The sequence below is a fragment of the Bos grunniens genome, chromosome 11, assembly GCF_055505025.1.
Source record: "Bos grunniens cultivar Pamir isolate PY7600 chromosome 11, Bosgru_T2T1.0, whole genome shotgun sequence".
Classification (NCBI taxonomy): domain Eukaryota; kingdom Metazoa; phylum Chordata; class Mammalia; order Artiodactyla; family Bovidae; genus Bos; species Bos grunniens.
The window spans coordinates 13,274,502-13,301,414 of NC_141175.1; the positions used below are offsets into that span (position 1 = coordinate 13,274,502).

The 26,913-nt window shown below is 60.7% G+C and overlaps 2 protein-coding genes and 1 long non-coding RNA gene across 23 annotated transcripts in view; 2 read left to right on the forward strand and 1 right to left on the reverse strand.

Annotated features, from left to right (window-relative positions):
- The window catches only part of DENND1A (DENN domain containing 1A), a 533,371-nt gene extending 530,327 nt beyond the window's left edge, over positions 1 to 3,044 (forward strand). For all 19 annotated transcript variants that reach the window (XM_086325286.1, XM_086325292.1, XM_086325282.1 and 16 more), the window contains one exon: positions 1 to 3,044. In XM_086325286.1, coding sequence (XP_086181412.1) covers positions 1 to 1,188 — 1,188 coding nt within the window. In that variant the 3' untranslated portion in view covers positions 1,189 to 3,044.
- CRB2 (crumbs cell polarity complex component 2) lies at positions 2,296 to 26,770 on the reverse strand. 3 transcript variants are annotated; one of them, XM_086325274.1, is made up of 13 exons: positions 26,601 to 26,770; positions 19,307 to 19,630; positions 16,801 to 16,996; positions 16,515 to 16,654; positions 15,663 to 15,848; positions 15,367 to 15,480; positions 11,762 to 12,625; positions 11,165 to 11,673; positions 10,435 to 10,600; positions 9,065 to 9,848; positions 8,114 to 8,230; positions 7,365 to 7,482; positions 2,296 to 5,560 (listed from the first exon to the last, which is right to left on the reverse strand). In XM_086325274.1, exons 1-13 carry the CDS (start codon positions 26,701 to 26,703, stop codon positions 5,336 to 5,338), a joined length of 3,846 nt encoding a protein of 1,281 aa, XP_086181400.1. In that variant the 5' UTR covers positions 26,704 to 26,770; the 3' UTR covers positions 2,296 to 5,335. The 3 variants fall into 3 exon arrangements, with proteins under 3 accessions (XP_086181400.1, XP_086181401.1, XP_086181402.1); XM_086325275.1 differs by lacking the exon at positions 15,367 to 15,480; XM_086325276.1 differs by lacking the exons at positions 15,367 to 15,480; positions 15,663 to 15,848; positions 16,515 to 16,654; ... (1 more) ...; positions 19,307 to 19,630; positions 26,601 to 26,770 and adding an exon at positions 13,839 to 15,349.
- On the forward strand, positions 16,106 to 18,023 carry LOC147362566 (uncharacterized). The gene is made up of 3 exons (XR_015136363.1): positions 16,106 to 16,343; positions 16,990 to 17,131; positions 17,563 to 18,023. It is a non-coding gene; the product is annotated as an uncharacterized LOC147362566 (long non-coding RNA).
- Positions 26,771 to 26,913: the final 143 nt, after the last annotated feature.

Below are 26,913 nucleotides of genomic sequence, written 5' to 3' on the forward strand. Positions count from 1 at the left end.
AGGCTGGACCTGGGCAGAAGTGACAGGAGCCGTGGGACACCAGGGGCCTTGAAGCTCGCCCACCCGCACAGCAGGCTCTGGAGCCTAGGCCAGGATGACATGGCCATCCCCAGCAAGCCGCCCGCCGCCTGCCCCGAGAAGCCCTCAGCCCTGCTCGGGAACTCCCTGGCCTCACCCTGCAGGCCCCAGAACCAGAATGGCCTCCTGAACCCCAGCGACAAGGAGGAGGTGCCCACACCCACCCTGGGCAGCATCACTATCCCCCGGCCCCAGGGCAGGAAGACCCCAGAGCTGGGCATCGTGCCCCCGCCTCCTACTGCCCGCCCAGCCAAGCTCCAGGCCCCCGGCATCGCCCTTGGCGACTTCTTGGAACAACTGCCGGCTGAGCGGGAAAGGCGGGCTGCCCTCAGCTCAACCCCATTCCCTGGGCTCCTCTCCAGTGCTGCACCCCAAGACCCCACTGAACTGCTCCAGCCACTCAGCCTGGCCCCAGGGGCTGCCGGCAGCAGCAGTGATGCCCTGCTGGCCCTGCTGGACCCACTTAACACAACCTGGTCAGGCAGCTCCCTTCCACCAGGCCCTACAGCCCCAAATGTAGCCACCCCATTTACTCCCCAATTTAGTTTTCCCCCCATGGGGACCCCCACCCCATTTCCACAGCCATCACTCAACCCCTTTGTCCCACCTCTGCCAGCGACACTGCCCACCATGCCCCTGGTCTCTGCACCAGCTGGGCCTTTTGGGGCCCCTCCTGCTTCCCTGGGGCCAGCCTTTGCCCCCAGCCTCCTGCTGTCCAATTCTGGCTTCTGTGCCCCACATCGATCTCAGCCCAACCTGTCTGCCCTCTCCATGCCCAACCTCTTTGGCCAAGTGCCCATGGGTACCCACTCCCTGCAGCCTCTGGGTCCCCCAGCAGTCGCCCCCTCAAGGATCCGAACATTGCCCCTGGCCCGCTCAAGTGCCAGGGCCGCCGAGGCCAAGCAAGGGCTGGCCCTGAGGCCTGGAGAACCCCCACTCCTCCCAGCCAGGCCCCCCCAGGGCCTAGAGCCAGCACTGCAGCCCTCTGCTCCACGAGAGGCCAGAGACCCCTTTGAGGATTTGTTACGGAAAACCAAGCAAGATGTGAGCTCGGCCCCAGCCCCCGGCTCCGTGGAGCAGCTCAGGAAGCAATGGGAGACCTTCGAGTGAGCAGCGCTGAGGGTGGGGCGAGCCAAGGCCGGCCGGCCCTGCTTCCCCTGCTGCTGTTTCTACCCAGGTTCTACTGGTGGGAAGGGATGGGAACCCTCTCTGCCGCCCCTCCTCCTTTCCACACTGCCCATCTCTGGAGAATGGCGCCAGTTCCAGCCTGGGAATCGACCCAGCTCCTGGGTGCCTGTCCTGTCCCGACCCTTCCCCTGCCCCCCTAGTTGGGTTTTGCACTAAAGAGGTCAGCTGGGCCAGCGATTGCCCCAGGCCACATCTTACCCACCTTCCCTCTGGAAACTGCCCACCAGGAGCCCCGCGTGTCCTCAGGATGTCTCCTCCTGAGCCCCGTTCTCTTGCCCCAGCTGCAGCCCAGCCCGCACACCCCACCTTGATGGGCACGAGTGTTGGCGGTACACCAGCTCGTCTGCACGAGAGGCACGTGGTTTGGAGTTTGAAGTAAGGAACCCCCCTCCCCCACCCCTCCCCAGGTGGAGGATCTACCTGGCGAGGCATTTCCAAACCCTGTCTAGCAATATGCACACTCTTTCTTTACTGAGTCTTCACCCCAACCCCTCCACCTCCGTTTTTCTGACTTGGTTGGGATCTGGGGGCTGAGGGATCCACGGGATCCCTTGTGGTAACCAAACCAAGCCCCAGCCAGCCCTGCATGAGGGCCGGGAGCACCAGCAACTTTGATTATAGAAGACAAGACGGCAACAGGCAAACCCAAGAGCATTGGGACGGGTCCGGCCGCTGTCCACACTCTCCCTTGGGTCCCTAGAGGTTCTCCTGGTCTCCAGTTATGATCACATGAGGCTCAGACTCTTGTCGAGTGGGTCTCAGGGGGCAGAGCTGAGAAGCAGACACCCAGACCCCCACTGGAAGGCCAAGCTTACCACCACAGAGATGCAAGGGTCCCAGTGCCTGGCTCCTTGGGGCAGGAGGGGGCAGGGCACTAAGCCCCTCTCCAGGCCCCTGGTGAGTGAGCAGGCTTGGCTTCTGGCAGCCTGGAGGCAGGAGGGCTTGGAGTCACCCCCTCCCTGCCCACCTTGTGATTCCTGCCAGCATAGAAGTTCCTGAGGCCAACATCACCAAAGCTGAATTGAAATGTTTTGTTATTATTTCTTTTATCTTTCTTTTCCTTTTTACTTTTATTGATTTGATGGAATCTTGAAATTGACTAGTTTCAATAAACCAAGTTAAAATATGGCCCAACCATTTAAGAAAACAACCATCTGAGACATGCAGGAAATTGTGAACATTTCGACCTGATTTCTCATTTCCTATTTGTGAATGGTCAGACACACAGTCTCAGGGGTGTCTGAGGGGGCAAGGGGGTTTCTAGAGGCCCCTATAACCCCAGGGAGCCTTGTCATCATCTGAGGGACTGGGAGATCACCCCCACCCGTGAGTGAGCGAGGCCCGACCCTGAGGTTTGCTCCAACAGCATGGGGTGTGAAGGGCTGCTGGCCCCACACGAGCACCTTCGTCAGTCCCGGCCCCTGGGGCAAGTCCTCTCTTTCAGTCTCTACAATGTCCTCTGGCCACCGGAAGCAGGGCGCTGTGTCACGCCTGGGCCACACGGGTGCCTCTAGGACACTCAGGTGTTTCAGCAGAGATTGCAGATCCATCCTGGGCAGACCCCCGAGCCCTGTCCTGACGGGGGGCAGAGTCTTAAGGCAAGAGGTGCTCGGTGGCCTCAGGGAAGCCGAGCCCACCCCATGGTCTCCCTGGCTGGGGCCGGTGGCAAGAGCACCATGTTCACAAGAGCACTGCTGTCTCTTCCCTTGCTGGACTGAGTCTGCAAATCCAAGGATGAATTTTGTGTGTGCGTTCAATAAAATCTTCTTGGAGAGAAACTGGTATCTCTGTGTCCTGAGGAAGCTCTGCAGGGAGGGGACTCCACCTCGGGGAACCTTCAGCATCTGCGTTTGTAGAGGTAGAGGCAGGACCCATGTAGTCGTCAGGAAGGCTTTGACCCTGGCCCACCCCCAAGCCTGTTCCCATTCAGGCCTCTGAGGGATAGGCTGGTCACAGTTGGGCACAGGGCTGCCGGGCCCCACATAGCAGGGCTCCAGGTCACCAATGACGTCAAAGGCACCTTGGCTCCAGGAAAAGTAAAGCTCAAGGGGATACCTGGATACCTGGTTGGAGAGGATACCTGAACCAAGCACCCAGAGTGGATGTTAAGGGTGTCCCCACCCTTAACTGTCCCCACCCCTCACCCCCACCTGCCCATCATTCTGTCTGTGTCTCCCTCCCTGGTCTGTGCTTGAAAATTACAAGTTCGCAGAAGTCTCAAGAACAAGAGGAGGACAAAAAAGAACCACCCAGCTTTTATACACTGGGGTTCCACCCAGAATGTCTTGTCTTAGGAATCTGCAAAAACACAGGTTTGCCAAATCTCTGACTTGATGAACTAATCAAGGCAGCAGCTTGGCTAAGCTCATGGTACCAGATGTTTTCTCCCTGCCTTTCCCAGGAGCCCCAGGGAAAGTTGGTCCCACCTCCTACAGGCTAAGGACCAAGCAAGCCCCTGGAGCCTAGCGTCCAGCCTCAGTCCTCCCACCCCATCCTGTGGCCCCATCACCACATGGCTCCACCTCCCACTGATTCCTGTGCCTCTGGAAGTTGGATGAGACCCCTGCGGGGGCTGGGTAAGGTCAACCTACAATCGAGAAGTGGAAAGGGGTCTCCTGGTCTTGGCACAGGGGGCGCTGGCCTGGGAAACAGGAAGGACCAAAGGGCACATGTCCAGGTCAGGGACAAAGGGACTCTGAAGCTCAGAGGCCAGGCCCTCCGACAGATGCCTATCAGAGATCCTAGTGTGGCGGCATCACCAGGGAAGGGGCCGGAAGCAAAGCGGCCAGCTCTTCCCCTCATCTGTGTCTGTCCACAGGACCAGCCCCGACACAGAGGTGGTGCCAATGTTTGCTGAGCACCTGCCTCAGGGAACAACCCTGAGGGCTTCCTACGCATCCTCTCCTCAAATCCTCCCAGCGACCGTTAGGGAGGCGACTGGTCTGCAGGTGAAGGAGCAGCCTCGCTGGTGCGGAAGGAACTGGAGAAGCACAAGGTGGGCAGGGAGGGTGGCTCCTCCATCCTCATCGCCCCCTCGGGGAGGCCCCTTCCCCGTGCCCTCCCTCTCCCTTCCGGACACCTAACAGGACGACCCAGGTAGCCCCACAGCAGGCTGGACTGTAACGAATCCCAGAGCCCCATCCTTCCCCATAGTCACCCACCATCTTCACAACAGCCCTGTGAGGTAGGCCAGGGCTGCTTTCCGCGTTCTCCGAGCAACAGGCCCGCAGGAGGCAGACTGTGCGGGCCCAGACACTACCCCCCCAACTCCACCCCCGGCTCCTGCAGGTCTGCCCTGCAGTCCACATCCCAGACAGCGCCTGGCTCCAGCGCAGGGCAGTCAAATCTCCCTCCAGGAGCATCTGTTTGGAGAACCGGGAGCTCATATATTAACCTCTGGCTCCTGCCCCCCATCCTGCTGATTTCCAGCTGCCTCCAGGCCTCCGGAGACGGGAGGTGGGAGAAGCTGCCAGAGCTGGGGCTCTGGTCCTTGGGCCAGCCCTGGCCTGGCCTCCAGGAGCACTCGTGGCCCCGGGCTGCCCCTGTCCCAGGACAGAGAAGGTGGTCTCCTCCGCCCAGCTGCTCCTCCGTGGGGCCAGCTGCACCCACTACACGATCACACGCACAAACAAGGACAACATGCCCACGACCCCATCCCTAACACTCACACGGGTATCTGCAGATCAACAGTCCCGGGTACACACACACTTACACACATGTACGTATACACACACACCCCAAAACACATCGTGTGCACCCACAGGTGCTTCTCCCAGCACAGCCGTGCATCTGCCGAGGTGAGACCTGGCGGCTGGACAGTGAATGTCCACAACGTTACAGGCGCCTCTGTTTCCCTGAGCGTGCCCCTTCCCCTCAGCCCAGCACGGGGCAGGGGCAGGGGCTCCTGGCAAAGGGGACACTTGCCCAGCAGGTATCCTGAGCCCTGCAGCAGCTCTCCAAGGCTAAGAAGTGGCCAGCCATTTCCCTGCAGGCTCCCAGAAGTGGCCTCCTTGGGTCTCCAGGTAGAAATCGAGGCCCTCACAGGGGCTGGAGCTGCAGCCAGGTGGGCCTAGATGAGTCTCTCCTCGGGCGGCACCTTGAGGACGCTGTCCATCTCCAGCCGGGCTCCGGCCACCTCCTGCTGGCTCGGACTGTAGGTGCCCTCTGACTGGCGGCGCTTTCTGGCCGCCAGGATCCCTGAGAGGAGGCCCAAGAGGAGGAGGAGGAGGCAGGCGCAGGCCGCGGGCACTGCTACCTCCAGCAGCGGGAACGGCAGCGGCAGTGGTAGGCCTTTCTGCAAGAGACGCAGTAAGAGGCCTGAGACAGTGGAGCTGGGGAGACCCCACCCCAACCCCAGGCCCTGCAAAGGAGAGGAAAAAAGCACCATGGGGCGGAAGCTTCCCTGAGAGCGAGTGAGAGACCTGGCCCCAGGGGTATGCGAGCAAAGGAGCCACCTATCATAGCCACTGCAAGGGGATTCCTGTACAACCAAGGACTTCCAGTAGAAGAGAAACACATTTACTGAATGCCTAGTAGGAGCTCAACCCCAAGCGTGGGGTTTCACGTAAACCTCACAGTGATCTGATGAAGTGAGAGCGAGGCTGCCCGTGAGGACAGGAATCTGTGGTTTATTTTGTCCACCCGTGTATCCCCAAAACACTGAGAGGACAGCCTGCTCAGTAGACACTCGGTAAGTATGAGAGGAGAACACGGAGGCTCTGCCCAGATTCCCCCAGACACACGACTAGGGGCTGATGAACCAGGACTGGCACTGCCCTCTGTCCACCCCCAACACCATGCCATGCCATGCCCAGCTCACACTACCATCCTGCAGTCTCGAATTCCAGCCAAAGGTCCTTCCTTCAGCTGGCCAAGGTGGGCCTCAGCACCCAGCCCTGCCACCCCACCTCTCTCAAGAGACACCCAAACAAGTGATGGGACTTGATGCTTCCCAACCCCAAAGGGCGCTCTGGTTTTTTGAAGGTCTGCAAAGACCATGCCTAAGCCCCAAGTGGGAGGCATCTCAGGGCCAGGGGGCCCATGCAGGGCATGAGGTGGAGCAGGCTGACCTGGTTGATGGTGAGCTCAGAGTCCCCCAGCCGGCCCCCACCCCCAGGAGATACACAGACCAGGCTGTGGGGGGCCCAGACAGACACCTGGATGCCCCATCAAAAGATTCTACAGACCTGGAGCTCTAGAGCCCCAGAATCACAGATTTCTGGGGAGGGGGCAGAGGCCCAGGGTCTCAGATTCATCGGCCCTCCCTCCATCCCATGAGACCTCTCAGCCCACTGCAGCCTGGGTCCCAGTCTCAGCCCCCAGCTCTGAAGAAGGTGCCCAAGGCTGTAGAGAAAAATTCACCCCAGCCCCGAAGCAACCAGGGCAGGCCAGCCTCCAGCCTGGGGGAGCTGTAAAGCCATTTCCTCCCTAGGAGGAGGGCGGGAGGGGGAGCCAGAGGCTGTAAAGTTCAACTTGAAAGGAAGCATTTCCCCAGAAGCAGAGGGGATTGGGGTTTATGACCCGGCCCGCCAGAAGCCTGTGGAGATCAAGGCGCCTCCCGAGGCTTCGTGCCCCTCCCTTGCCAGGCCCACTCTGGCTCACTTCTGCCTGGGCCTGCAGAGTCCGCTCTGCCCCCTTGGAGGGGAGGGGGCCAGAGGGAGGTCCATGCTCAGGCTGCCTGCTGGCCCCCATCTATTCCCCCCCTCCACCGCCCCCTTCAGCTGCGCCTGGCTTCACGGCAGCCAAGCCTTCTCTGGCTTAGAGTCCTGGGCTCCCCAAATCTTCCTACTTTCCAAACCTGGCTCAGAAACCACCAGAGATTACAGGCTCCTATATCCACCAACGTAAATCCCAGAATTCACTGCGGTCCCCAGAGGAATGGTCGGTGGGGGAGGAGGGGGCGGTCCCCAGGCTCCCCCAGAATGAACAGACCTCCTGTGCAGGGGTGTGGAAGGGCCCTGTCTCCTTGGCCTGCTACTCCCCACCCTGTGACAGGTCCAGGAATAACTCCACAGGCCCTGTACACACGCCCCCCGCCCCCCACAACATCATCTCACAAAGTCCAAAACAAGCCACCCTCCCCGTCGGCCATCACTCACCACCACTTCGCAGAACTGGCCTGAGAACCTGGCATTGCAGACACATTCGTACACCCCATCAGCTGCCCGGCAGGTGCCCCCATTCAAGCAGGGGTTGGCTTCACAGGGGATCTGACATCTGGGAGGCAGGGAAGAGGGCGGGGCTGAGGAAGCTGCTCCCTCCCAGGCTGCCTCTAGCTCCCCCAGCTCCTTTACCTCCTCAAATCCGCCCCACACCCTCCACGCCGCTCACCCGCTGCCCCCAGCACGGTCCCAACCCGGTTGGGCCCTGCCAGGGGGACCTAAGTTGAATACGACCCTCATTATGCAGCAGACCCCTTCACCCCAACACTCGTGACCAAGAACCACCCTCTCACTCCATTGAAAGCACAGGGGAGCCTGTGTAAAGGCGCCTGCCCAGGGATGCTGACTCCGACAGGAGGACCCAGAGCCTCTATTTGCATAGTATCCCCACGTGGTCCTGATGCTGAGTGTGGTGCTCTAAGAAACACCACTAGGCAACTACTCTCCAGCAGGTGTCTGGTAACAGAGGATGATGGTCTTGGAAGCCCCAGAAGGAAAGATCTCAGGTGACAGAGGTGGAGTGTCTAGCGCAGTGATGACAGTAAGGTCTGACTAGGTGAGCAAGGATCCATACCCCACTTCACCCACCCTGGTTGGAGGGGATCCGGACGTCCACTCCCTGCCTTTGGATCTGTACTCTCCACACTCCCCAGCGCACCTCCCAGGCTTACGGAGCCCAGACCCACCTCTGCCCAGCAAAGCTCTCCTGGCAGCTGCAGTTGGCCCCCTGGGGCCCCTCCTCACACTGGCCACCGTTGAGACAGGTGATGTTCAGGCTGCACCCCTCTGGTGGGACAGGCAACCTGAGAGAAAGCACAGGGGCTGGACTTGGGAGAGGACACAGGGGACCTGGCCCACCCCCACGCCCTGTGGGTCACTCAGGCAACCTGAGCCTTCTGCATCATCATCCAAGGAATTCAGGGCCACCTCCGACAGACCCTGCTGGAAGTCGTGGAAGTAGTGTCTGGGGTGGGAGGGGTGGGACACCGGGCTGCCACTCTACTGCTCCAGCCCCACCCCCAACAAGGTGTACCACAGCTAGACCCTGGCAGAACCCTTGGCGGCTCAGAGACCTTTGAGGAGCTGATGAAAGGTAAGGACCCTCCCGGGGTAAGAGCAGGCTCCTGGACATAAAGCCTGACCTTCTTTGCAGGGAGAAGGGGAGTCAGACCTCTGCCAGACACCCTTCCATAAGCTTGGATCCGAAAGAGCTAGAAGTCATAGCCAAACTGAATATGGGAAGCGGCCAAGACTCCGAGCATCCTTCTCTGCCCCTGTCCCACGGGACTCAGGGAGGGGGGAGATGTCCGTGATGGGCAGCTCCGCAGGAGAGCCTCTTAAGTTTTCTTCCAACACTAGCTCTGATTCCCCCACCCCCACTCCCAGAGGACAGCTTTGTTTATCTCAACTTTAAATTCACCCGGGTGTCCTGTATTTTATCTGGCAACGCTAGGGGGCTGTTGTTCCCAAGTTACAGATCACAGCGAAGTGGCTCAGAGAAGGGACGGGGCTGGCCGATGGAACCAGCGCTTCCCCAGTCGGGCTTCCAGTGTAGTCTGTCCCATCCACCGCCCCCGGGGGCCTACCCTCAACTCCTCACCCCTCGGACCCAGGCCACCCCGGCCGGCCGACCGCACCTGCAGCGCGGGCCTGCGAAGCCAGGCGGGCAGCGGCACTCGAAGTGACCGTCTGGGTGTGCGTGGCAGCGGCCGCGGGCGCAGGGCGCCGAGCGACACGGGTCGGCGCGGTCCTCGCAGCGCGGGCCCTCCCAGCCCGGGCCGCAGGCGCAGGCGAAGGCGTCGAAGAGGTCGCGGCAGGCGCCGCCGTGCAGGCAGGGCGAGGGGACACACACGGGAGCGCCGCTGCAGCCGAGGTGCGGGGCGGGCGCTCCGGGCCGGGCCGAGAAGGGCTCGCGGGAGCCGGGGGCCGCGCCGGGCCGCGGGCGCGCCAGGGGTAGCGGGTGGCCGCCGAGCGCCACGCGGCCCAGGCAGCCCGTGAAGTTCTCGGCCAGCAGGACTCGCGCGGCGCCCGGGCCGCGCAGGAAGTCCAGGTCGCCGGCCAGGCCACGCAGCGACACCGGCGTCGCCGCGCCGTCCAGCCAGAGCAGCCAGCGCGAAGCGACGGCCGCGGGCTGCTCCATGGCCAGGCGCACGCGGTGCCAGGCGCCGTCGGCCACACGCGGCCCGGGCGCTGGCAGCACCGCGCGGGGCAAACCGGCGCCGCTGCGCACGCCGGCCGCCAGCGAGCCGTTGCGCACCGCCAGCCACACGGCGGCCGGGCCGTCCTCAGCGCGCAACAGCCCTGCCTCGGGGTCGCGAGTGCGGAAGACCAGCGAGAGGCCGCTGAGAGCGCTGCCCGATGACGCGTTGTGCCCGCTGAATTCCGCCGGGGGTCCCTCGCGGAACGTGGCCTCCGCCACACCTGCGAGGGGAGAGAGCGTCGGAGGACGGCCTCTCGGCCCCCACCCCAACCCAAGCACACCTGGGTGATGTGGGGACCATTCGCCGCCTCCACTCCCCCAACCCCCGCCGTTTGGGCCTGGGGGCACACACACCCACCTAGGATCTAATCCCAGGAAGTGTTCCCCGTACCTCATAGAACTCTCTTACCTCCAGAGAACCAACTCTGGGCAGCCACGCTGCCCCCCAGGTCACAAACCAGGCAGTAACACCCCTTCAGAAAATCCGCCCACTCGCTCTTCACTGCAATCCTTTGAACTGTCTTCTTTTTAAAATGCTGAGCATGGGCTTCTCCTGCTGGCGCCCCCATGGCTCCCCCAGAAAGTCCCAAGTTCTTATAAACCTCACAGGCCTTTGCACGTGCTTTGCCCCCTTGCTGATATGTCGCTCCCTCTGCCCAAGGTCTTATTCGCCCTTGAAAACCTAGCAAGTGCTCTCCTCCTCCAGGCTGCAACCATCCTGTCTACTGTCCCTGAGCCCTGAGGCAGGTGACGGATCTAAGCCAGCTTGGGTGTCCAGCATGTGGGCTGCCCAGGGCAGGCACTCACAGACAAAGCCATCAGGGACCTCCTCACAGGTGGCAGGCGGGAGACAGGGCTGGCCAGGACACCACAGCTGCTGGGCACACGTGGGCCCAGTGAAGTTGGCAGGGCAGGTGCAGTGGAAGTCATTCCAGGTGACGAGGCAAGTCCCACCATTGAGACAGGGCTCAGGCTGCAGGAGAATCGGGACAGGGACTGGCTCAGGCCTGGGGCTGGCATCTCCCCACCGTAAACATCCCTACAGTGGCTCTTCACTGGGCACCTACTGCAGATACATCACCTCCTCACAAACAGATAGGAAAGTACCTAGCATTCCCATTTTTCAGATGAGGAAACTGAGGCTCAGGAGAACCCAACTGCCTGAGTCACCAAGGCAGTAAACAGAGCAGCCCAAGCTCACACCCAGGCTATTCCAATTCTAGGGCTGGTGCTTTGTTCATGACCCTGGGTGTCTCTGTCCACCAAACTCCTGCAGAAAGTCTTGGGCAGCCCTCTGCCCAGGCTAGGGTGTCTGTCTCAGACCACAACTGAGAGGGGAGGTATGGGGACTACCAGAGGGCAAGATCAGCTTGCCAGAAAAGAAATGGAAGCGAACCCTGCTCTGTCTTCAGCCTTGGAACCATGGGCAGACGCCCCACCTCCTGGTGCTACCCTGACCAGTAGAAGGGCATGCTGACTCCCAGAGATGCAGGGAAGATCCTGGAAAAAGGACCCACCCCTTCCTCTTGGCACTCACATTGCATGTGTCCTCAGAGACGCAGCCCATGGTGAGGTTCCAGGACTGCCCGCGGCCGGGCACGCTGGGCAGGCTGGAGTTCCCCAGCAGTGGTGGAAAGAAGGGGAGGTGGAGGTCATTGAGTCGCACGTCCTGCATGCAGCCTCGGAAGGGCCCACCCCAGGGCTCGGCGTCACCAGGGAGGAGCCTGCCGCCCACGTGCACCTGCTGCCCCACACCCCACAGCTGATCAGGCCCGAAGCTGAGTGTCACCAGGTGGCGGAGCCCGTCATCCCAGCGCCCCGGGAGCACCAGAGCAGGACTGCCCAGTGCCTCGGCCCGGATCTGGCCCTCGCTCAGGAACACTGTCAGGCCAGCGACCGAATCGTTGGTGAGCTGGAGCAGAAGGCCAGCAGGTTCCCGGGTGCGGAGGAGGAAGGACACGGTGAGGTTGGGGCCTGGCGGCTGGTCGAGTAGGAAGGAGGCAGAGCTCAGGGTGCCCCCCAAGCCAAAGGTGGCAGCAGGAACCTCTGCAGGGAGAGAGGGTGCCAGGCGTGAGGCCTGCAGGCCACGGCAGGCACAGCCGCTGCCCTGGGGCCCACCTGGCCCGTGCCTCACCATCAGCACACGTGGGACCGCTGTAGGGCCGGGGGCAGTCACAATGGAAGTGAGTCCACAGGTCCACGCAGACCCCTCCGTGGGCACAAGGCGGAGGCTGGCAGTGCTCCTGGTGCCAGCAGCCCAGGAGGACATTCTCACCAAGGTCCTCGGGCAGCAGGAGATGCCCATCCACCTGCACATCCTGGAGGCAGCCCGCAAAGGCCACGCCGCCCAGCTGGGTGAAGCGGGACCCAGCAGGCGTGGGGGCCGGGGCAGCCGTGGCCATGGGACTGGAGGCCACACAGAGGTGGGCGGGACAGCCTTCATGCCAGAGCCGCAACTCCAGGACCCCCAGGCGGAGCGTCACCTCCACTCGGTGCCAGTGGCCATCATTGAGGGGTGGTTCCAGCAGCCTCAGGACGAGCACATTCTTGCCGTGGCTCCAGAGTGTGGCCTGAAGCCTGGCCTCCACCAGCGCCAGCTCCACGCTGCCTTGAGTGTCAGAGCACGTGGCCAAGGCACCCACACGTATCGTGGTACGAAACCTCAGGGCAAGACCTAGGGAGCTGCCAGCTGGCACCGAAGCCCGTACGGGGTTCCCAGCCACCATGGAGAATGTAGTATTCTGGCCACAGAAAGGTCCATGGGTACCAGGTGGGCAGCGGCAGGTGTAACTGTGAACCCCTGACTCGAAGGTAGGGACGCAGGTGGCAGTCGGTGGGCAAGTGTGGCCCTGGCAGCCGGTGAGTGGCACAGAACAATCCAATCCACCCCAGGCCTTGGGGCACCCACAGATGTAGCCTGCCACGGTGTCTTCACAGGTCCCACCATGGAGGCAAGGCTCCGACAGGCATTCGTCCATGTCTTCCTGACACGTCGGGCCTTCGGGAGAGACCAGGCCAAGGCTCAGCACCAAGGCCAGAACCACAGTCTTGACCCAGAGCCTACCTGCCTCTTGGGACAAGGAGCTCAGTATCCATCAACTGAACCCATTCCCAGTTCTCAAAGGACTTCTTGAGGTCCTCAGAAGTCCCCAGAGGCTGGAATCCAGGATGCTCCCTTTGTTCCCACGTCTGGTGAGTCTTCGGGCCCTGTGAGGTCCATCCCCTACACGCTCGCCAGTGCCTGCTTTCCTCCCACCTTGCCTTCCCGGACTCACGAACTCTCTGGGCCACAGTCTAGCGTCCTCTAGTTCACCAGTCTTCAGAACCCCCTCCATCATCCGCCTCTACGAGCAGCCAGAGATCTAACTCGTGACCTGGCCCAGCTCCTCTGCTGCGTAATGTCCCATCACTCCCCCTGGCACTCCTGATCCCTCATGGCCTGGGCACTATCAAGCATTCAGATGTCAACCCGCCTTCCTACAGACCTCGAGCTGCCTGTTCCTCCAAGCATTTCCTGGAAGTCCTGCCTCTGGGCTTTCGCTCATACTGCTCCCTCTGCTCGGCATGCCTCATTTTCCTAACCCTGCCTTTCAAACTCCTACTCATCCAGCAAAGCCCAAATTCAAATGGCCAGTCCTCTAGGAGGCCTTCCCTGGCCCTCAACCGCAAGCTACTGTGTCCCTCCCAATTCCTTGCCTACTCCCAGGCACAGTTCCCCAGAACCCTGGATTGAAAATATCTGTTTACACAGTTGAGATCTTCTCCAGGGGCCTGGGTACGTCCTTGGTGCCCAGCAAAGGACATGACATGGCCCTTGTGAACAGAGCGATGAAATGGAATAGGGAGCGGAGGTGGGTGTATGCATCTGTGGCACTGGAGCAGGCCCTGGCTCTAATGCCACCCCCATCCCTCTGCCCTAGGACCCTCGCTCTGGCAGTGGGGTCACCCTCCCTTCCAGGAGCCCCCAGGTCAGGTAGTCTGGCCCCAGAATGGATCTAGAAGCCACAGCCCCACCCCTGCTCAGTCACAACCTCCACACAACCACTGAGGCCAGACCTGCCTGCGTAACCCAGCCAGGGGGGACCCAAACTTAGAGAAGCCAGCAGGATTTGAATCCTGGCCCCAGTCAGCCCACAAACCACCGCCACCTTCCGGGGACAGCCAGCCCCAGCACTCCACCTCCGCCTGCCTGAGGGCCCCACCCTGCCTACCTGCCAGGAGCCACAACACCCGCAGGAAGGTCCCCAGAGCCCGCAGCCCCATTGCATGTCCCCACGGACGGGCTGAGAATGGCGGGCAGGCACCGAGGCTGGGGAGCCGTGCTCCCCGCCTGGCCGGCCGCCTCCTCCTTCAGCACGGACTCTGGAATGCCAGGCACTGGCCTCCCCCACGCCCAGCACAACCCAAAGGGAGGATGGCAAGGAGCCCAGCCCCACAGCCGGGGTTCCCTCTCCCGGGCCCTTACCTCAGAGGGCTGACCTCCCTGTCACCCGTCAGCTGAGCTCAGCGTGGGGAGGAGCTGGGCTTCCGCTGACCCTACTGAACCTGGGGGATGACACACCCACGAGAGAGCCCCTCCGGCTTCCTCTGTAAGGCCGGGGGGTCAGAGCCCGAGCTCAGGGGCCCTGCTGAGGAGAAGCACAGTGCAGAGAGTGCTCTGCAGAGCAGGGCGTGCTGCCGTGGGCCCACTGTGTGCCAGGCACCCACGAGGCCACTGCCTCTGGGGCAGGACTCAGGGAACCCCAGCTCTGGGGCGTGGCGGGGAGGAGATGGGCCTGCAGGGTGCCCAGGGGTATTGGCCACCCGGGAGTGGGAGGCTGAACCCCAGCATCTGTGTGTGGGTGAGGGTGGAAGGGATGGCAGTTATCGCCCCCTCCTTCCCCTGGGCTGGGGAGCCAGTGCCCAGGAACCGTGCCAGGGAGAGGAGGCCCTGCATTCTGAACAGGAATGCGGGCGGGCAGGGGGAGGTGCCACAGGCATTCCAGAAGAGCAGGGACGCTCCTCGGGCTCATCAGTGTCCGCAGGGAAGGATGTCTGTGTGTCTGTGTGTCCGCCGTACCCGAGGCAGGGAGAGGCCTCTGCAGACCCAGCTCCCGCCCACCCTTCTCCAGACACTGTCCCTCAGCTTTCCGTAACACGCCCCCCACCCTCCACCCACACACCACCCTGCCGCTTCCACCTCCTCTGTCCCCTTCCCCGCAGGCCCCAGCCTCTGCCCAGCCCTTCGATGTCAGGTGTCTAGAGTTCTCTCTGCCCATCATCCCACACTTCCTCCCGGACAACCTCGGCTGCCTCTGACCCCAACTGCCAGGATGACCCTCCTGACCCCCAGTCTCAGCCCCCCACCCAGACTCCTTCCCGTGGGTGCTCCACAAACAGACTCAGGGTGGATGACTGAACCCACCATCCTCTCTACCCAGTGCCACCCAGGGCAGAAACTCAGCCCTCATCTCTGACACATCCCCCTCATGCCTGGAATAACCCTCAGGACCTGGAGCATGCCCCTAGTAAGTATTTCTCAACCTCTACTCCAAAACATTTTCCCTCCACTCCCACCCCCTAAGCCCAGGTCGCAGCTCAGCCCTCTCTCCTGTTGCCTGGGCCACTGCCCCTACCTCCTCCCTAATGTCCTTAACCCCATCAACCCAGCCTCCACACATCAGCCAGAGGGGCTCTTCTTGCCCCAGGCCCACCAACTCTGACCTGGCCCTGCCCCAGTGCCCACCCGACCCCGGGCACCTGTGTAGCCGTCTGGACAGTGGCACTGGAAGCCATTGGGCAGGTCCTGGCAGAGGCCTCCACTGAGGCACGGCCGAGAGGCACACTCATCTACATCCTCGCCGCAGTCATCCCCTGCAAGAGGCCCAGTTGTGGTTCCCTCCGCCTCCTCAGAGCCCAGCTGGACTGGAAAGGGCCCATTTTTACGGCTAGGGAGACTGAGACCAGAGAGAAATGCTTGAACCCAACTCCAGCATCCCTCCCCTGCACTTGGACACTACAGACCTGCTTCCCTAGAAGGGGGGCAGGGGGCTCACCCTCAAAGCCCGGAGGGCAGCGGCACACGAAGCCAGCAGCCTGGCGAAAGCTGAAGTCATCTGGGAAAGTGGCCTGGATGCCCCCATAGAGGGTTGGATCCGAGCGCTGCAGGCACTGGCCCCCATGCTGGCAGGGGCCCACCGCACATTCGTCCTCATCCACCTCGCACCGCTCGCCACTGTAGCCTAGGGACACACACATGGGCATCAGGTCACACGGGGCCACCAGGCAGCACTCCTCCACTGCTGCCCAGCCCACCAGGGCCAGGCTGGGACAGCAACTCAGAACACCAATCCAGATACTCTGAGGCAGGGGCACACGGGACAGGAGTGACCGGGACCGCCTTCACCAGCAACATGTGACTAATATCATTACTATTTCTAGTATCACTGAGCACTCTGCTCCTGCAGGGCCCTGTGCCAAGGCTTCGTGGGCTTTACTCATTTACTCTCCTCACAACGGGCTTCCCAGGTGGTTCAGTGGTAAAGAATCCACCTGCCAAGCCGGAGACCTGGGTTGGATCCGGAGAAAGTTTCCCTGGAGAAGGAAATGGCAACGGACGCCAGTATTCTGATAATCCCACGGACAGAGGAGCCTGGCAGGCTACAGTCCGTGGGATCGCAAAGAGTCTGACAGGACTGCGCGAGCAGGCAGCAGCAGCGGCTCCCAACAGCCCAGGGGTAAGTGCTATGATCAGCCCTGCTTCGCAGATCGGGAAACTGAGGCCCAGAGAAGCTGCAGTCACGTGCGCGCACTCTGCACCAGCGCACACCCGCACTGGCATCCCAGGCCGGGCCGCCGCACCCTGTGCCCCCGGCCCCCTGGGAGCGCGCGCGCGCATGCCCACACACCTGGCCAGCAGAGGCAGCGGAAGCTCCCGAGGCCCTCGAGGCAGGACGCGTTGTTCGCGCAGGGCGCCGACGCGCACTCCAGAACCTCTAGCTCGCAGCGCTCGCCCTCGTAGCCCGTGTCCGCGCAGTCGCACCGGAACCTGAAGGGGGCGCGCGGCCCGAGCTGAGGACGTGCCCGAGCCCCCAGCCCCCTGCCTCCACCGTACCCTGCCTCGCGCCCCTCCCCGTACCCCCGCGCCGGCACACCGCGCAGCCTCCCCGCCCGGGGGCACGGCCTCCCGCTCACCCGTTGACCAGGTCGCGGCACACGCCCCCGTGTGCGCAAGGCTGGCTCTGGCACTCGTCCAGGTCCAGCTGGCAGCTGGCGCCCCCGTAGCCCGGCGCGCACACGCAGCGGTATGAGCCCACGCCGTCCAGGCACGAGCCCCCGTGCAGGCAGGGCGCCGAGGCGCACTCGTCCACCTCCGTCTCGCAGGTCACGCCTGGACAGGGCCCGAGACAGACGGACAGCTGCACGCCCAGAGGGAGAGCGGAAGAAGCCGAGCCAGGCTGACCCCAGACCCACTCCAGACAGTGTGACCAGCAGCGGAATGTCAGGATCCGGAGAGGATCCGTTGGTGCGTCTTTCCAGAGCAGGTGTTTCTTGAGCCAGCAATGGCAGTGAGAGGGAAACAACACAGACCTCCCTGCCCCCTAGAGCTCACCGCAGTCTAGCCCGGGACACGGGGGATTAGTCAATATTACGTAAATGAGGATTGATTTTTCTATTTTGATAAGCGCTACTGTGGGTACGTGCTAGATCCTGTGACGGCGAGAGTCAGGGTCTTAGCCTGGGGAATCGAGAAAGATGAGAAGGCACTGGCTAGACTAAGATAAGGGCTTGTGCGGGTAGTTGGATTCCAGGGAGACTGTTGGTGAAGACAAGGGGAGAGTGGAGAAGGTGGGGCAAGAAAGCGGGTGGTGACAGGCCTTGGGGCCAAGTAACACGATCCGACCTTATCCTAAAAGTTTTAGGCGGCTGACTTATACGGTCTTTTCTACATTTTAGAAAGCTCACTCTGTCGGCTTTTTGTGGAGGGTGTAAGGAGGGACCCCAGCAAGGAGAGGCACTCCCCAACGAAAGATGCTGGACCAAGGTAACCAGCTCCTTCGGGTTTTCCCTTGTACCGTCTTGCCTTTTTTTTTTTTTTAAATTGAAGGATAATTGCTTTACAGAATTGTGTTGGTTTCTGCCAAACTACCGTCTTGCTTTTAAAACTGAAAGTCCTGTGTCCTGGGAACCCTGTCAGTCCTGGACAAAATTAAATCAGTTGGGAGACTCTTGCGGGAGGGGCTGTGTCGATGAAGGGAGATAGAGGAGCTCAGAGGTTGGAAACGAGCTGCCAGAGTTCATCGTGGAGCCCACTTGCCTTCGAACACTCCAGTGGCCCTGCCTCTGCTCCCTCAGTGGGATTGGTCATGGGGGGCCAGGGACCCAGCTGGCTCCAGCTGGAACCTTCCCCCATTCCCGGCTCAGTGAGCACAAAACAGAGCCCCTCCTTCCTGTGACCCAGCCCCACTCCCACCCTCTGTGCCAGGGGGAGCCAGGCCCAGGCCGCCTGGAATCCCAACCTCCCCCGCCTGGCTCAGAGCGGAAGGAGGAGGAAATGAATCACAGCAGATGCTGCCCCCACTCACGTCCACAGCTCACCCAGAAAGCATTACCCAAGGCGTCAGCACCACACATCCGGGCACGCACACACCTGCTGGCGCCCCCCACCCAGACGGTTCCCACAAATGCATTCAGGGAGCCCAGACACCCGTGGATGCTGGCAGAGACAGAGGCCTTTTGCATGACCTCCTCACACGTCCACAACTAATCTGTCCAGACACCTGCACTCTCACGTGATGAGAAAGGTACACAGAACCCACTTCCGAAGTTTCGTTTTCATCTGTGTGCCGAGATGTCTCTCCATGATACAGCTCCTCTCCTGGAGCCAGCCCCCCAGTCTGTATGCCTAACTCTGAGTGACCTCAAACTGCCCTCTGCAGTCAGAGGGAGTCATCTGAATTCAGGAACCCAGAGTGTCCACACTGCAGGCTCCCAGCTGCCCTAAACCCAGCCTCACCCCCAGACCTGTCCCAGCTGTGCCCTCCTTCCTGATGTGCATGCAGTTGCTCCAGGTTGCTCTCAACTTGGAGCCTGAATGGGACTGGGACGGGGACTTTGGAGGAAGGAACTGTCCCCCTCAAGACAGCAGAGATCCCTGGGGGTACATCTACATTACAGTTTGCGCAAGACCACCAGTGTCTCTGCAGGAGCTGTGGGGGGGCTGCCCACAGGGGTGGGGGGTCTGCATGACAACCTGAACCATACCAGGGGTGTTCATGCTCTCGAAGCATCAGATGAGCCACCAATGACAGGTCTGGAGTGAATCGATACTGGAAATACTGTCTAGACGTGTCCTCATTAAAGCCAAAGCAGGCCTATCTGTACTCTAGTCCCAGAGACGCCCGAAGGGTGTCTCCACCCCCAGCATCACCTGAACCCCACAAGGGACTGAAATAACATTGTCCAGTGCCTGTTCTGTGCCAGGCACCGTGCTAGTTCTCACTCACCCACATTCTCATCCAGAGCTGCCAGCTGCCTGAGAAGCATCAGTTCCGCAGCACGACCAAGAGTGGGTACACCCCAGAACTGCCAGGGTGCCTAGAGCGGGTCTCTATGCTAAGGCCAAAGCCAAATTCACGATCTGACCTCTGAGTCGCTGACAGGACCGACATTACACGCCTCCGGGGCAGCTGGCCGTTACCTTCATAGCCGAGCGGGCAGTGGCACTCGTAACGATCCGCCAGGTTGCGGCAGGTGGCCCCATGGTGGCAGGGCCGGGACGCACACTCATCGATGTCCAGCTCACAGTGTGGACCCTGGAATCCCGGCACACAGTAGCAGCGGAAGTCATCGGGCCCTGGGCCCTGGGGCACACACAGAGCGCCGTGGTGGCATGGCTGACTGGCACAGCCCCGGGGCTCCAGGGGCACGCAGCTGTAGCCAGCGTTCTCTGTAGCCTGGCACTTGGTCCCTGGAGCGCATGGGTCTGAGGCGCAGGCACCCGGGGTCTCTGAAGGCACCGTCCCTGCAGAGAAAGGAGACTGGCTGGGCAGGGTGGACAGGGGCTGCTGGGATACCTCTCTCCCCACACTCAGGCCCATCCCCAGATCCCAGAGTTGGTGAGCAGTGGAGGTCGTCGGGACTCAGGAGAGAGGGCCAAGGGGTCTACAGACAAGGTCCCAACAGGCACCCAGATCTGGGAATGGTTTGGGGAGTGTCTCCTCTGTAAAGGAGGACCCAGGCTGCCTGACTCCCCAGGCAGGATTAGTGAGCAGACGCCCCCTGACCCTGTGAGCTCCGTGCTCCAGTGCCCGCACATCCCCACAGCACCCCTTGCAGGCAGGCGCTATTGGGCCCACTTTACAGGAGAGCGGGTCCAGGCTCAAGTGTGAAAGTGAGGTCTCTGGCCTGAGTCCTGGCTCAGCCTTCAAGGTCCGTCCGAATGCTCCAGCCCCACCTAGGGAGGGGTCCCTGGCCTCCCACTGCCCACTCCGCCACTCCCACTGGGGGTCTGGTAATTCCATCCCTACGTGAAACTGGAGATGGAGGACTTCAAAGGCCCCTCTCCCCGCTCCACCCTGCTTCCCCTCCCTGAACTTCTCACCGGATCTGCCATCAGTAAATGTGAGCGACCGCACTGGCCGCGGTCACAGGGTAGAGGGCAGGTAGTGAGACATGCTGACCAAACTCCCAGCTCCAGCCACTGGACACGTCTCCACGAGGCAGAGCTCCCTCTGTTAGAGGGTCACCTCCTGATCTGCGGCCCGCCTCCCTCCCGCCCTCCTTTGCTAAGGGCCTGTCAGTGTCAAGCTGGTGTAAGACCGTCTGAGCCACCAGGGAAGCCCAAAGTGAAAGCGACCCCATGGACTGTAGCCTACCAGGCTCCTCCGTCCATGGGATTTTCCAGGCAAGAGTGCTGGAGTGGATTGCCATTTCCTTCTCCAGGGTATCTTCCCAACCCAGGGATCGAACCGGGGTCTCCCGCACTACAGACAGACGCTTTACTGTCTGAGCCACCAGGGAAGCCCCTGTAAGAACTTAGAAGCTGTGAAGGCAGAGAGTCCTGGGTTCAAACCCTAGTTCAAAACAAGCTGTGAGACCTCGGGCAAGTCGTTTCTCCTACTGAGGGATGATAACGTACATGCCTGATAGGATGAGGGCAGATTGCAAGCCTTGGGACGGCAGTCAAGTGCCCACACGTTCAAAGAACTCCGTATGTGATTGGGGAAGGGAGCGGCCCCCAAGAAGGAGGCACACCCCCACCCCCCTCCATCCCCCACCCCCGCACCTGGTGCTCCAAGGTGCCCCACCCCCACCCAGGTTGTCATCCAGACACTAACCAGGCCCCAGCACAGCTTCGAGCCCTGTGCCTCCCCTCCCCTCCCCAGCAAAGACCCCCAGATAAGGCTCGACAGCCTCTCAGGCGTCATCCACATTCCAGCAGGCAGGGCGGTCCACCGGCAGGGAGACAGAGGTACCAGCCAATGATCCAGGGAGAGACCTGCTGTCAGCCCCACCCCCGGCTCCCAAAGCACGTGGTACAACTCAGCCCGGGCTCACTCCCGGAGATTCTCACTAAGAGGGGGTTGGGGCAAGCACCCACCCAGGGCCGGGCCTGTGCCAAGGAGGACAGAGGGTCTGAAACACTGTGCAGCCAAGACGACCTGGAGCGCTGAGGTTCACAGACCCTCTCTGCCCACAGCCCCACTCCCCCAAGCCTGGTTGCATGGGTGAGGACAGGGGGCTTCTGGGCCTCTGGGAGGGGCTTATGGGCAGCTTGTTTTTTTCCCGCCCTGAACCATGATGGCTGGTCAGCCTTGTCCCCCAGGGCTAAACAGTCTGAAGGAGAGGGGAGGATGCTGTGATGGGCATCAGACCAGCTTGTGTGAACAGTGGGGTGTGAGCAGTGCCCACCTTGTGGGTGTTGTGAGGAGCCACTGAGGGGACGTGAGTGAAGCCCTGCTGGGCACCAGTGAGCCTTCAGTGAGAACTCTGGCCATTTTGACCTGGGTCCCTGGACCCAGAGCCCTCAGGAGGATCAGCACAGCACCCGCAGCTCCCACTGTGAGGAACCCTTTCTCCTGGGTCCTGTGCCAGCAGGCCCTTCATTTGATCCTGACAAGGTGTCCCTCTTCGTGTGTGTGACCCAAGGGTTCTTGTTGTTGTTGTTGTTTAGTCACTCAGTCGTGCCCGACTCTCGCAACCCCATGGACTGTATCCTGCCAGGCTCCTCTCTCCATGGGATTTCCCAGGCAAGAATACTGGAGTGGGTAACCATTTCCTTCTCCAGGGGATCTTCCCGACCCAGGGATCGAATACCCTACATTGGCAGGAGGATTCTTTACCGCTGAGCCACTAGGAAAGCATGACCATCCTAAGGGATCCCACCCCAATCTGGAGCTTTGCCCCCCGATTCAGAACCCTCTATTTCAGAGCAGACTGGAGAGACAGCGCCTGGGGGGACAGGGAAAGTGCTTTGTCCCCGAAGGAGCAGGTGGCCCCAGGAGACAGAGCCCGGCCCCACTGAGGAAGGAGTTTTCCTGCAGGCAGAGAGGGAGGGAGCCCTCTGTCCCAGGAGGCATGCAGTGGAGCGGCGGTCTGCACCACAGGGACAGCCATCTCTCTTGTGTAATCTCTGTTTTCACATTTACCTTAGGGGGTAGACAGTGCTACCATTCCTTTTTCACAGTTGAGGAAAGTGACGCTCAGAGATAAGCGACTTCACAGTTTCCCAAGAGGGCCTGGAATCCAAACCCAGGTCTCACTGCTCCAGAGCCTCCACCCTGGGGGGTTCCAGCATCACCCCAGGGCCTGTATTAAGAATACAGATGCTAGGGCCCCACTCCAGACCCAGAGATGCAGAACTGTTGGGTTCCGGGGCCCAAGAATCTTCACTGCAGCATGCTTCCTGGGGAGTTCTTTGCACACTGAGGCTTGGGAACGAGCACTGACCTTAGGCTCTCTGCCTTCAGGGAGCCAGCCCAGGAGGCCAGGCTCGCCCAGGGCTGAGCGGAGGAGAGGTGAGGATGGCGGGTCAGAGGCGGGGCCTTCCTGGTCTGGCTGGAGGGGCGTGGCCTGTTGCCAGGGTGACGAGGGGCCTGTGCTTATCTTTACAAATCCTTCCTGACCTCTCAGGCTGCCTGGGACGACCTGGCCAGGGAGGGATTAACGGACACTCGCCCCTCCCCTCGGACCTGCTGCCCTGCCCTGGAAGGCCCAGAACCCACCTCCCGGAAAGGAATCTTCTTCGCGCAAAGGACAGGATTATAGTAACAGGAACCGTTCGTGAGTACATGTGTAGCTCTGCTACGTGTCTTACATCTATTATCACATTATTGAGTTTGAGTTAAACTGGAAAGGATGGGGGCCATTAAGAAAACTTCTGTTTAACTTGCCCAGGATCACCCCTCGAAAAACTAAGCAGCAGATCATTTCCAGCCTTGTGAGAAGTCCACATCTCCCAGTGCTTCTGAAACTCCCATCCTGCAAACTCTAAATTGCCACCCACGTATTGTCACTTTAGAGCATTCTAGCCCGCCCTCCCCCAGGCACTGAAAGAGACTCGAGACTCAGAAGGTTTGCCTAAGAGTGCAGTTTCCAATATCAGCCTGGGCGGAGAGGGCAGTCTTCCCTGTCCACCCTGAACCCAGCTGCTAGCAATCCCAGGGTGTTCCAGGCCTTGCTGGTGCCTAGTAATGCCTACATTATGTGCACTTGTAACAGGCCTAGTGAGAACTGCCAACTCATGAGAAGTGTTTGCTGAAGGTGGGTTTTGTGAAGCTTCTCATCTTGACAACGCAAAAAAGAGAATATATCTAAGAAGCCACCCAAGATCCCTTAAGACATGCTTCTAGGGAAAAAATTATCCATCTAGCAGCATGAGGCCCCAAGGGCAGGGCTGAAACAGTGCAGCGCAACTGAGACAGAGCATCCGGAAAGGGCTAAAGGACTCTAACAAGGGAGGAGAGTTCGGGACAGTCTTTTACAAGAATGTTTATCTCCTGAGGTTAAAAGGCAGCATTTTGATAATCCCAACAATAGCCGTCATGGATCCACTGCCTGTCCTTTGTCCTCATTGGCAAATCCCAGTGTTTCCAAACCACGATCTCAGAGGGCTGGGGCCATGGAGGCAGGCAGTTTCTGGAAGGAGGGTGAGGCGAAGCAGATGGGTTTCCAGACCTGCCACCCCAACAGGCCACTTTTAACTGTTAGTGGCCTCTGGCTTCTGTCTAAAATTTCCTTTGAAATGGGGTTTCACGCCAAACCTAAGTTACAGAACCACTGCATTTTCTTGCTGAATTCTTGTAGCAGCTCTCAGCATGAGCTGGTTTGCTGCCTTTAGACAGAAGCACAGAGAAGAGAGGTGACTGTCCATAGACTTGTCCCATAGGCGGCTGTGAAATCCTCAGGTGTGATTCTGGGCAAGTTACTGACCCTCTCAGGGTCTCGCTTTCCTCCTATGTAAACTGGGGGTATCAGAGTTGACCTCACAGAGCTGTTGTGAGAATTAAATTCCATCATGCTAGTCCAGTAGCTTTCGACTGCAAGGAGATCAAACCAGTCCATCCTAAAGGAAATCAACTGAATATTCACTGGAAGGACTGATGCTAAAGCCAAAGTTCCAATACTTTGGCCACCTGACTCAAAGAGCTGACTCACTGGAAAAGACCCTGATACTGGGAAAGATTGATGGCAAGAAGAGAAGGGGGCAGCAGAGGATGAGATGGTTAGATGGCATCACTGACTCAATGGACATGAAAAATTGAGCAAATTCGGGGAGAAGGACAGAGGAGCCTGGCATGCTGCAGTCCAGGGGGCCACAGAGAGTTGGCCATGACTTAGCAACTGAACAACAAAAATCCAGCAGCACAGTGCCTGCCACATAAAGGCTGGTGTATTATTTATTCAGTATCTTTACATGGGGCAAGCAGTGACTATCCAACAAATCCTGACGTTGGGGTGCTAGCATGTGGCTCCTTCTCCCCGCCTCTGTCTTCCAGGTCCCCTCGCAGCTCGGGCTGGAGGAGGAGCTGGGTTTAAGGGCTGGACTCGCCACCCCTTTGTCAGCCGGGCTCCCCGGGTGAGCAGGCGGCAGGGAGGGAGGGATGTGAGAGCCCGACATGCCCCACTGTGCTCCAAGATGCTTGGTGCTCTCCTAGCAACCAGCCAGGCTTTTGTGGCCGAGCGGGCCCAGACGGAGGGGCCCCGCTCAGGGCCTGGTAGGGGTGGGCGGCAGAGCCAGAGGCCCAGGGCATCCAGAACCCCATCCCCTCTGGAATGGAAATTACTTTTCAAATGACGTCATCTCCTGCCCTTGCCCTCCTGGCAGTCAGACCCTGGGGTCCTGGTCTCCAGAAATATTCATGCCCGTAGCACCCCCACCCAGGCTTTCTGGGGATCCCCAGGGAGGGGGCTCCCTGTGCTGAAATCGAAGGGGGAAAGGCTGGCCCTGGGGATCCCAGCAGGGCTAGGTGGGGGTGAGTGTGTGGATCAGTGTCCGTGCCCTTCTGCAGCGCCCGTCTACTCAGTGTTCACTCTGCCACAAGGTTCACGGGAAGGCACACTAGCGAACGAATGCACACGCGTGTGTGTCACACACAGGTGGGTGTGTGTGCTCAAGTGCATGTGTGCTGGCTCTACATGTGCCTGTGGACACCTGTTCATGTGGTGGTGTGTGCCCTGGTGCACGCCACCTGACTGTGCTGCTGTGGGGGTGGGGGTGCGTGTGCACACACACGTGTGGCTTATGTGTGCACATGTGTGTGCAGGTGCGTGTGTGCATGTGTGTGATCTATATGTGTGCACTGTCGGGTTGGGGACAGACACCAGATCCCCAGACCAGGGCTCCGTGCCCCTCGTGCAGAGAGCAGAGAGCAGGCCCCAGCTCCTTTTTGATTTGCCTCAGGGCCCAGCTTATAAGCCCCCATCCCTCCCTTCACCTCAGTTTCCTTGCTGCACACGGTGGGGGCTGGGGGGCCTCATCCTCCCCAAGGACCCGGCAGAGGGGAGCGGAGACAAAGGTTTTGTGAGCTGGGCCCTGTTAGAGGCTGAAGAAGGTCACAGGTAGGGGCCTCGGGGGGGACTCTGAGGAGGTGGGGGCTCCCCCAGTGGCTGGGCTGCAGAGGCCAGGCCACCCTCCTGCACAAGGCTTCCCAGGCCTGGCCCTGTAGCTATAGTGACCAAGACAAAGCGTCCCCAGACCCCCCAGGAAGAATTCCAGCCCGCGCACACGTGAATCCACTTGGACAAAAGCAAAAACCTCTTGGTGAACAGTCTGGCTTCACAAAGCCCTTTCAGCTTGATCTGGGAATGCCAGGAGTGTGGGGGGCAACAGTACCCAGCCACCCCCCAGGGACCCCAGAGCATCCCCAGCCCTGTCCCTCACACACACACACACACACACACACACACACACACACACACATGAAAGCGAGGCAGGCAGAAACCCTGCGTCTCTTTCCCTGTTCTCCACCGCAATCCACTGAGCTGGGGTCTGCGGCCCCCACCCCACGTCCTTATGTCAAGAGCAGAGATGGTTCATCCCACTTGATAACTTATGCCCCACAACTCACACTGGGATATAGCCCATCACACCCACAGAGCCTCAGACACAACTGCTGGCTCGTGCAGGACAGCTGTCCCACCTCACAACTTAAATGCACCCACAACCCACCGTCCACAACCTGCACACAGCTCACATCAGACTCCCCAGACTCAGGCCTCACAGGCAGAACACCCCAGCCCAACACCCCCCACCCCCCGCCTTACAGGGTACAACAGCCCACCCGTTACCCAGACCACAGGGACCACAGCTGGCCCTTTTCTGGACCCCAGAAAGTCCCCCTGGACGGCACGAGCTCCAGCGCCCCACAGCAGCACACCCTGTGCACCCCACCGTCGGGCCTGGCGCCCACATGGACAGCCCCACGGCCTGGGCTGTCTGCTTTGTGGATAGACCTAGCCCCAGGCCCCCCAAGCCTGGGACCCCAACTCACCAGCTGGTAGAGCGAGGACTGGGGCCCTGTGCAGCAGCAGCAGCAGCAGCAGGAGATGGGCCGAGGGCCTGGGGTCCCGGGTCCCAGGCCAGGCCAGCGCCATGGCAGCACTCTGCTCGGCGGCTGTGGGAACAGGCGGCCAGGCTGGCTCCACACCCCCCTCTCCCTCCAACCAGCACTAATGCTGTGGACAGAGGCCCGGCCCCGCCCGCCCGCCCCTCCTCCTCCCCCTCCCCCTCCCCCTCCTCCCTCCCCCTCCTCCCTCCCCTGCCCTCCCTGGCAGCTCCACCTTGAGCAGCGTTCTAGAGGAGGG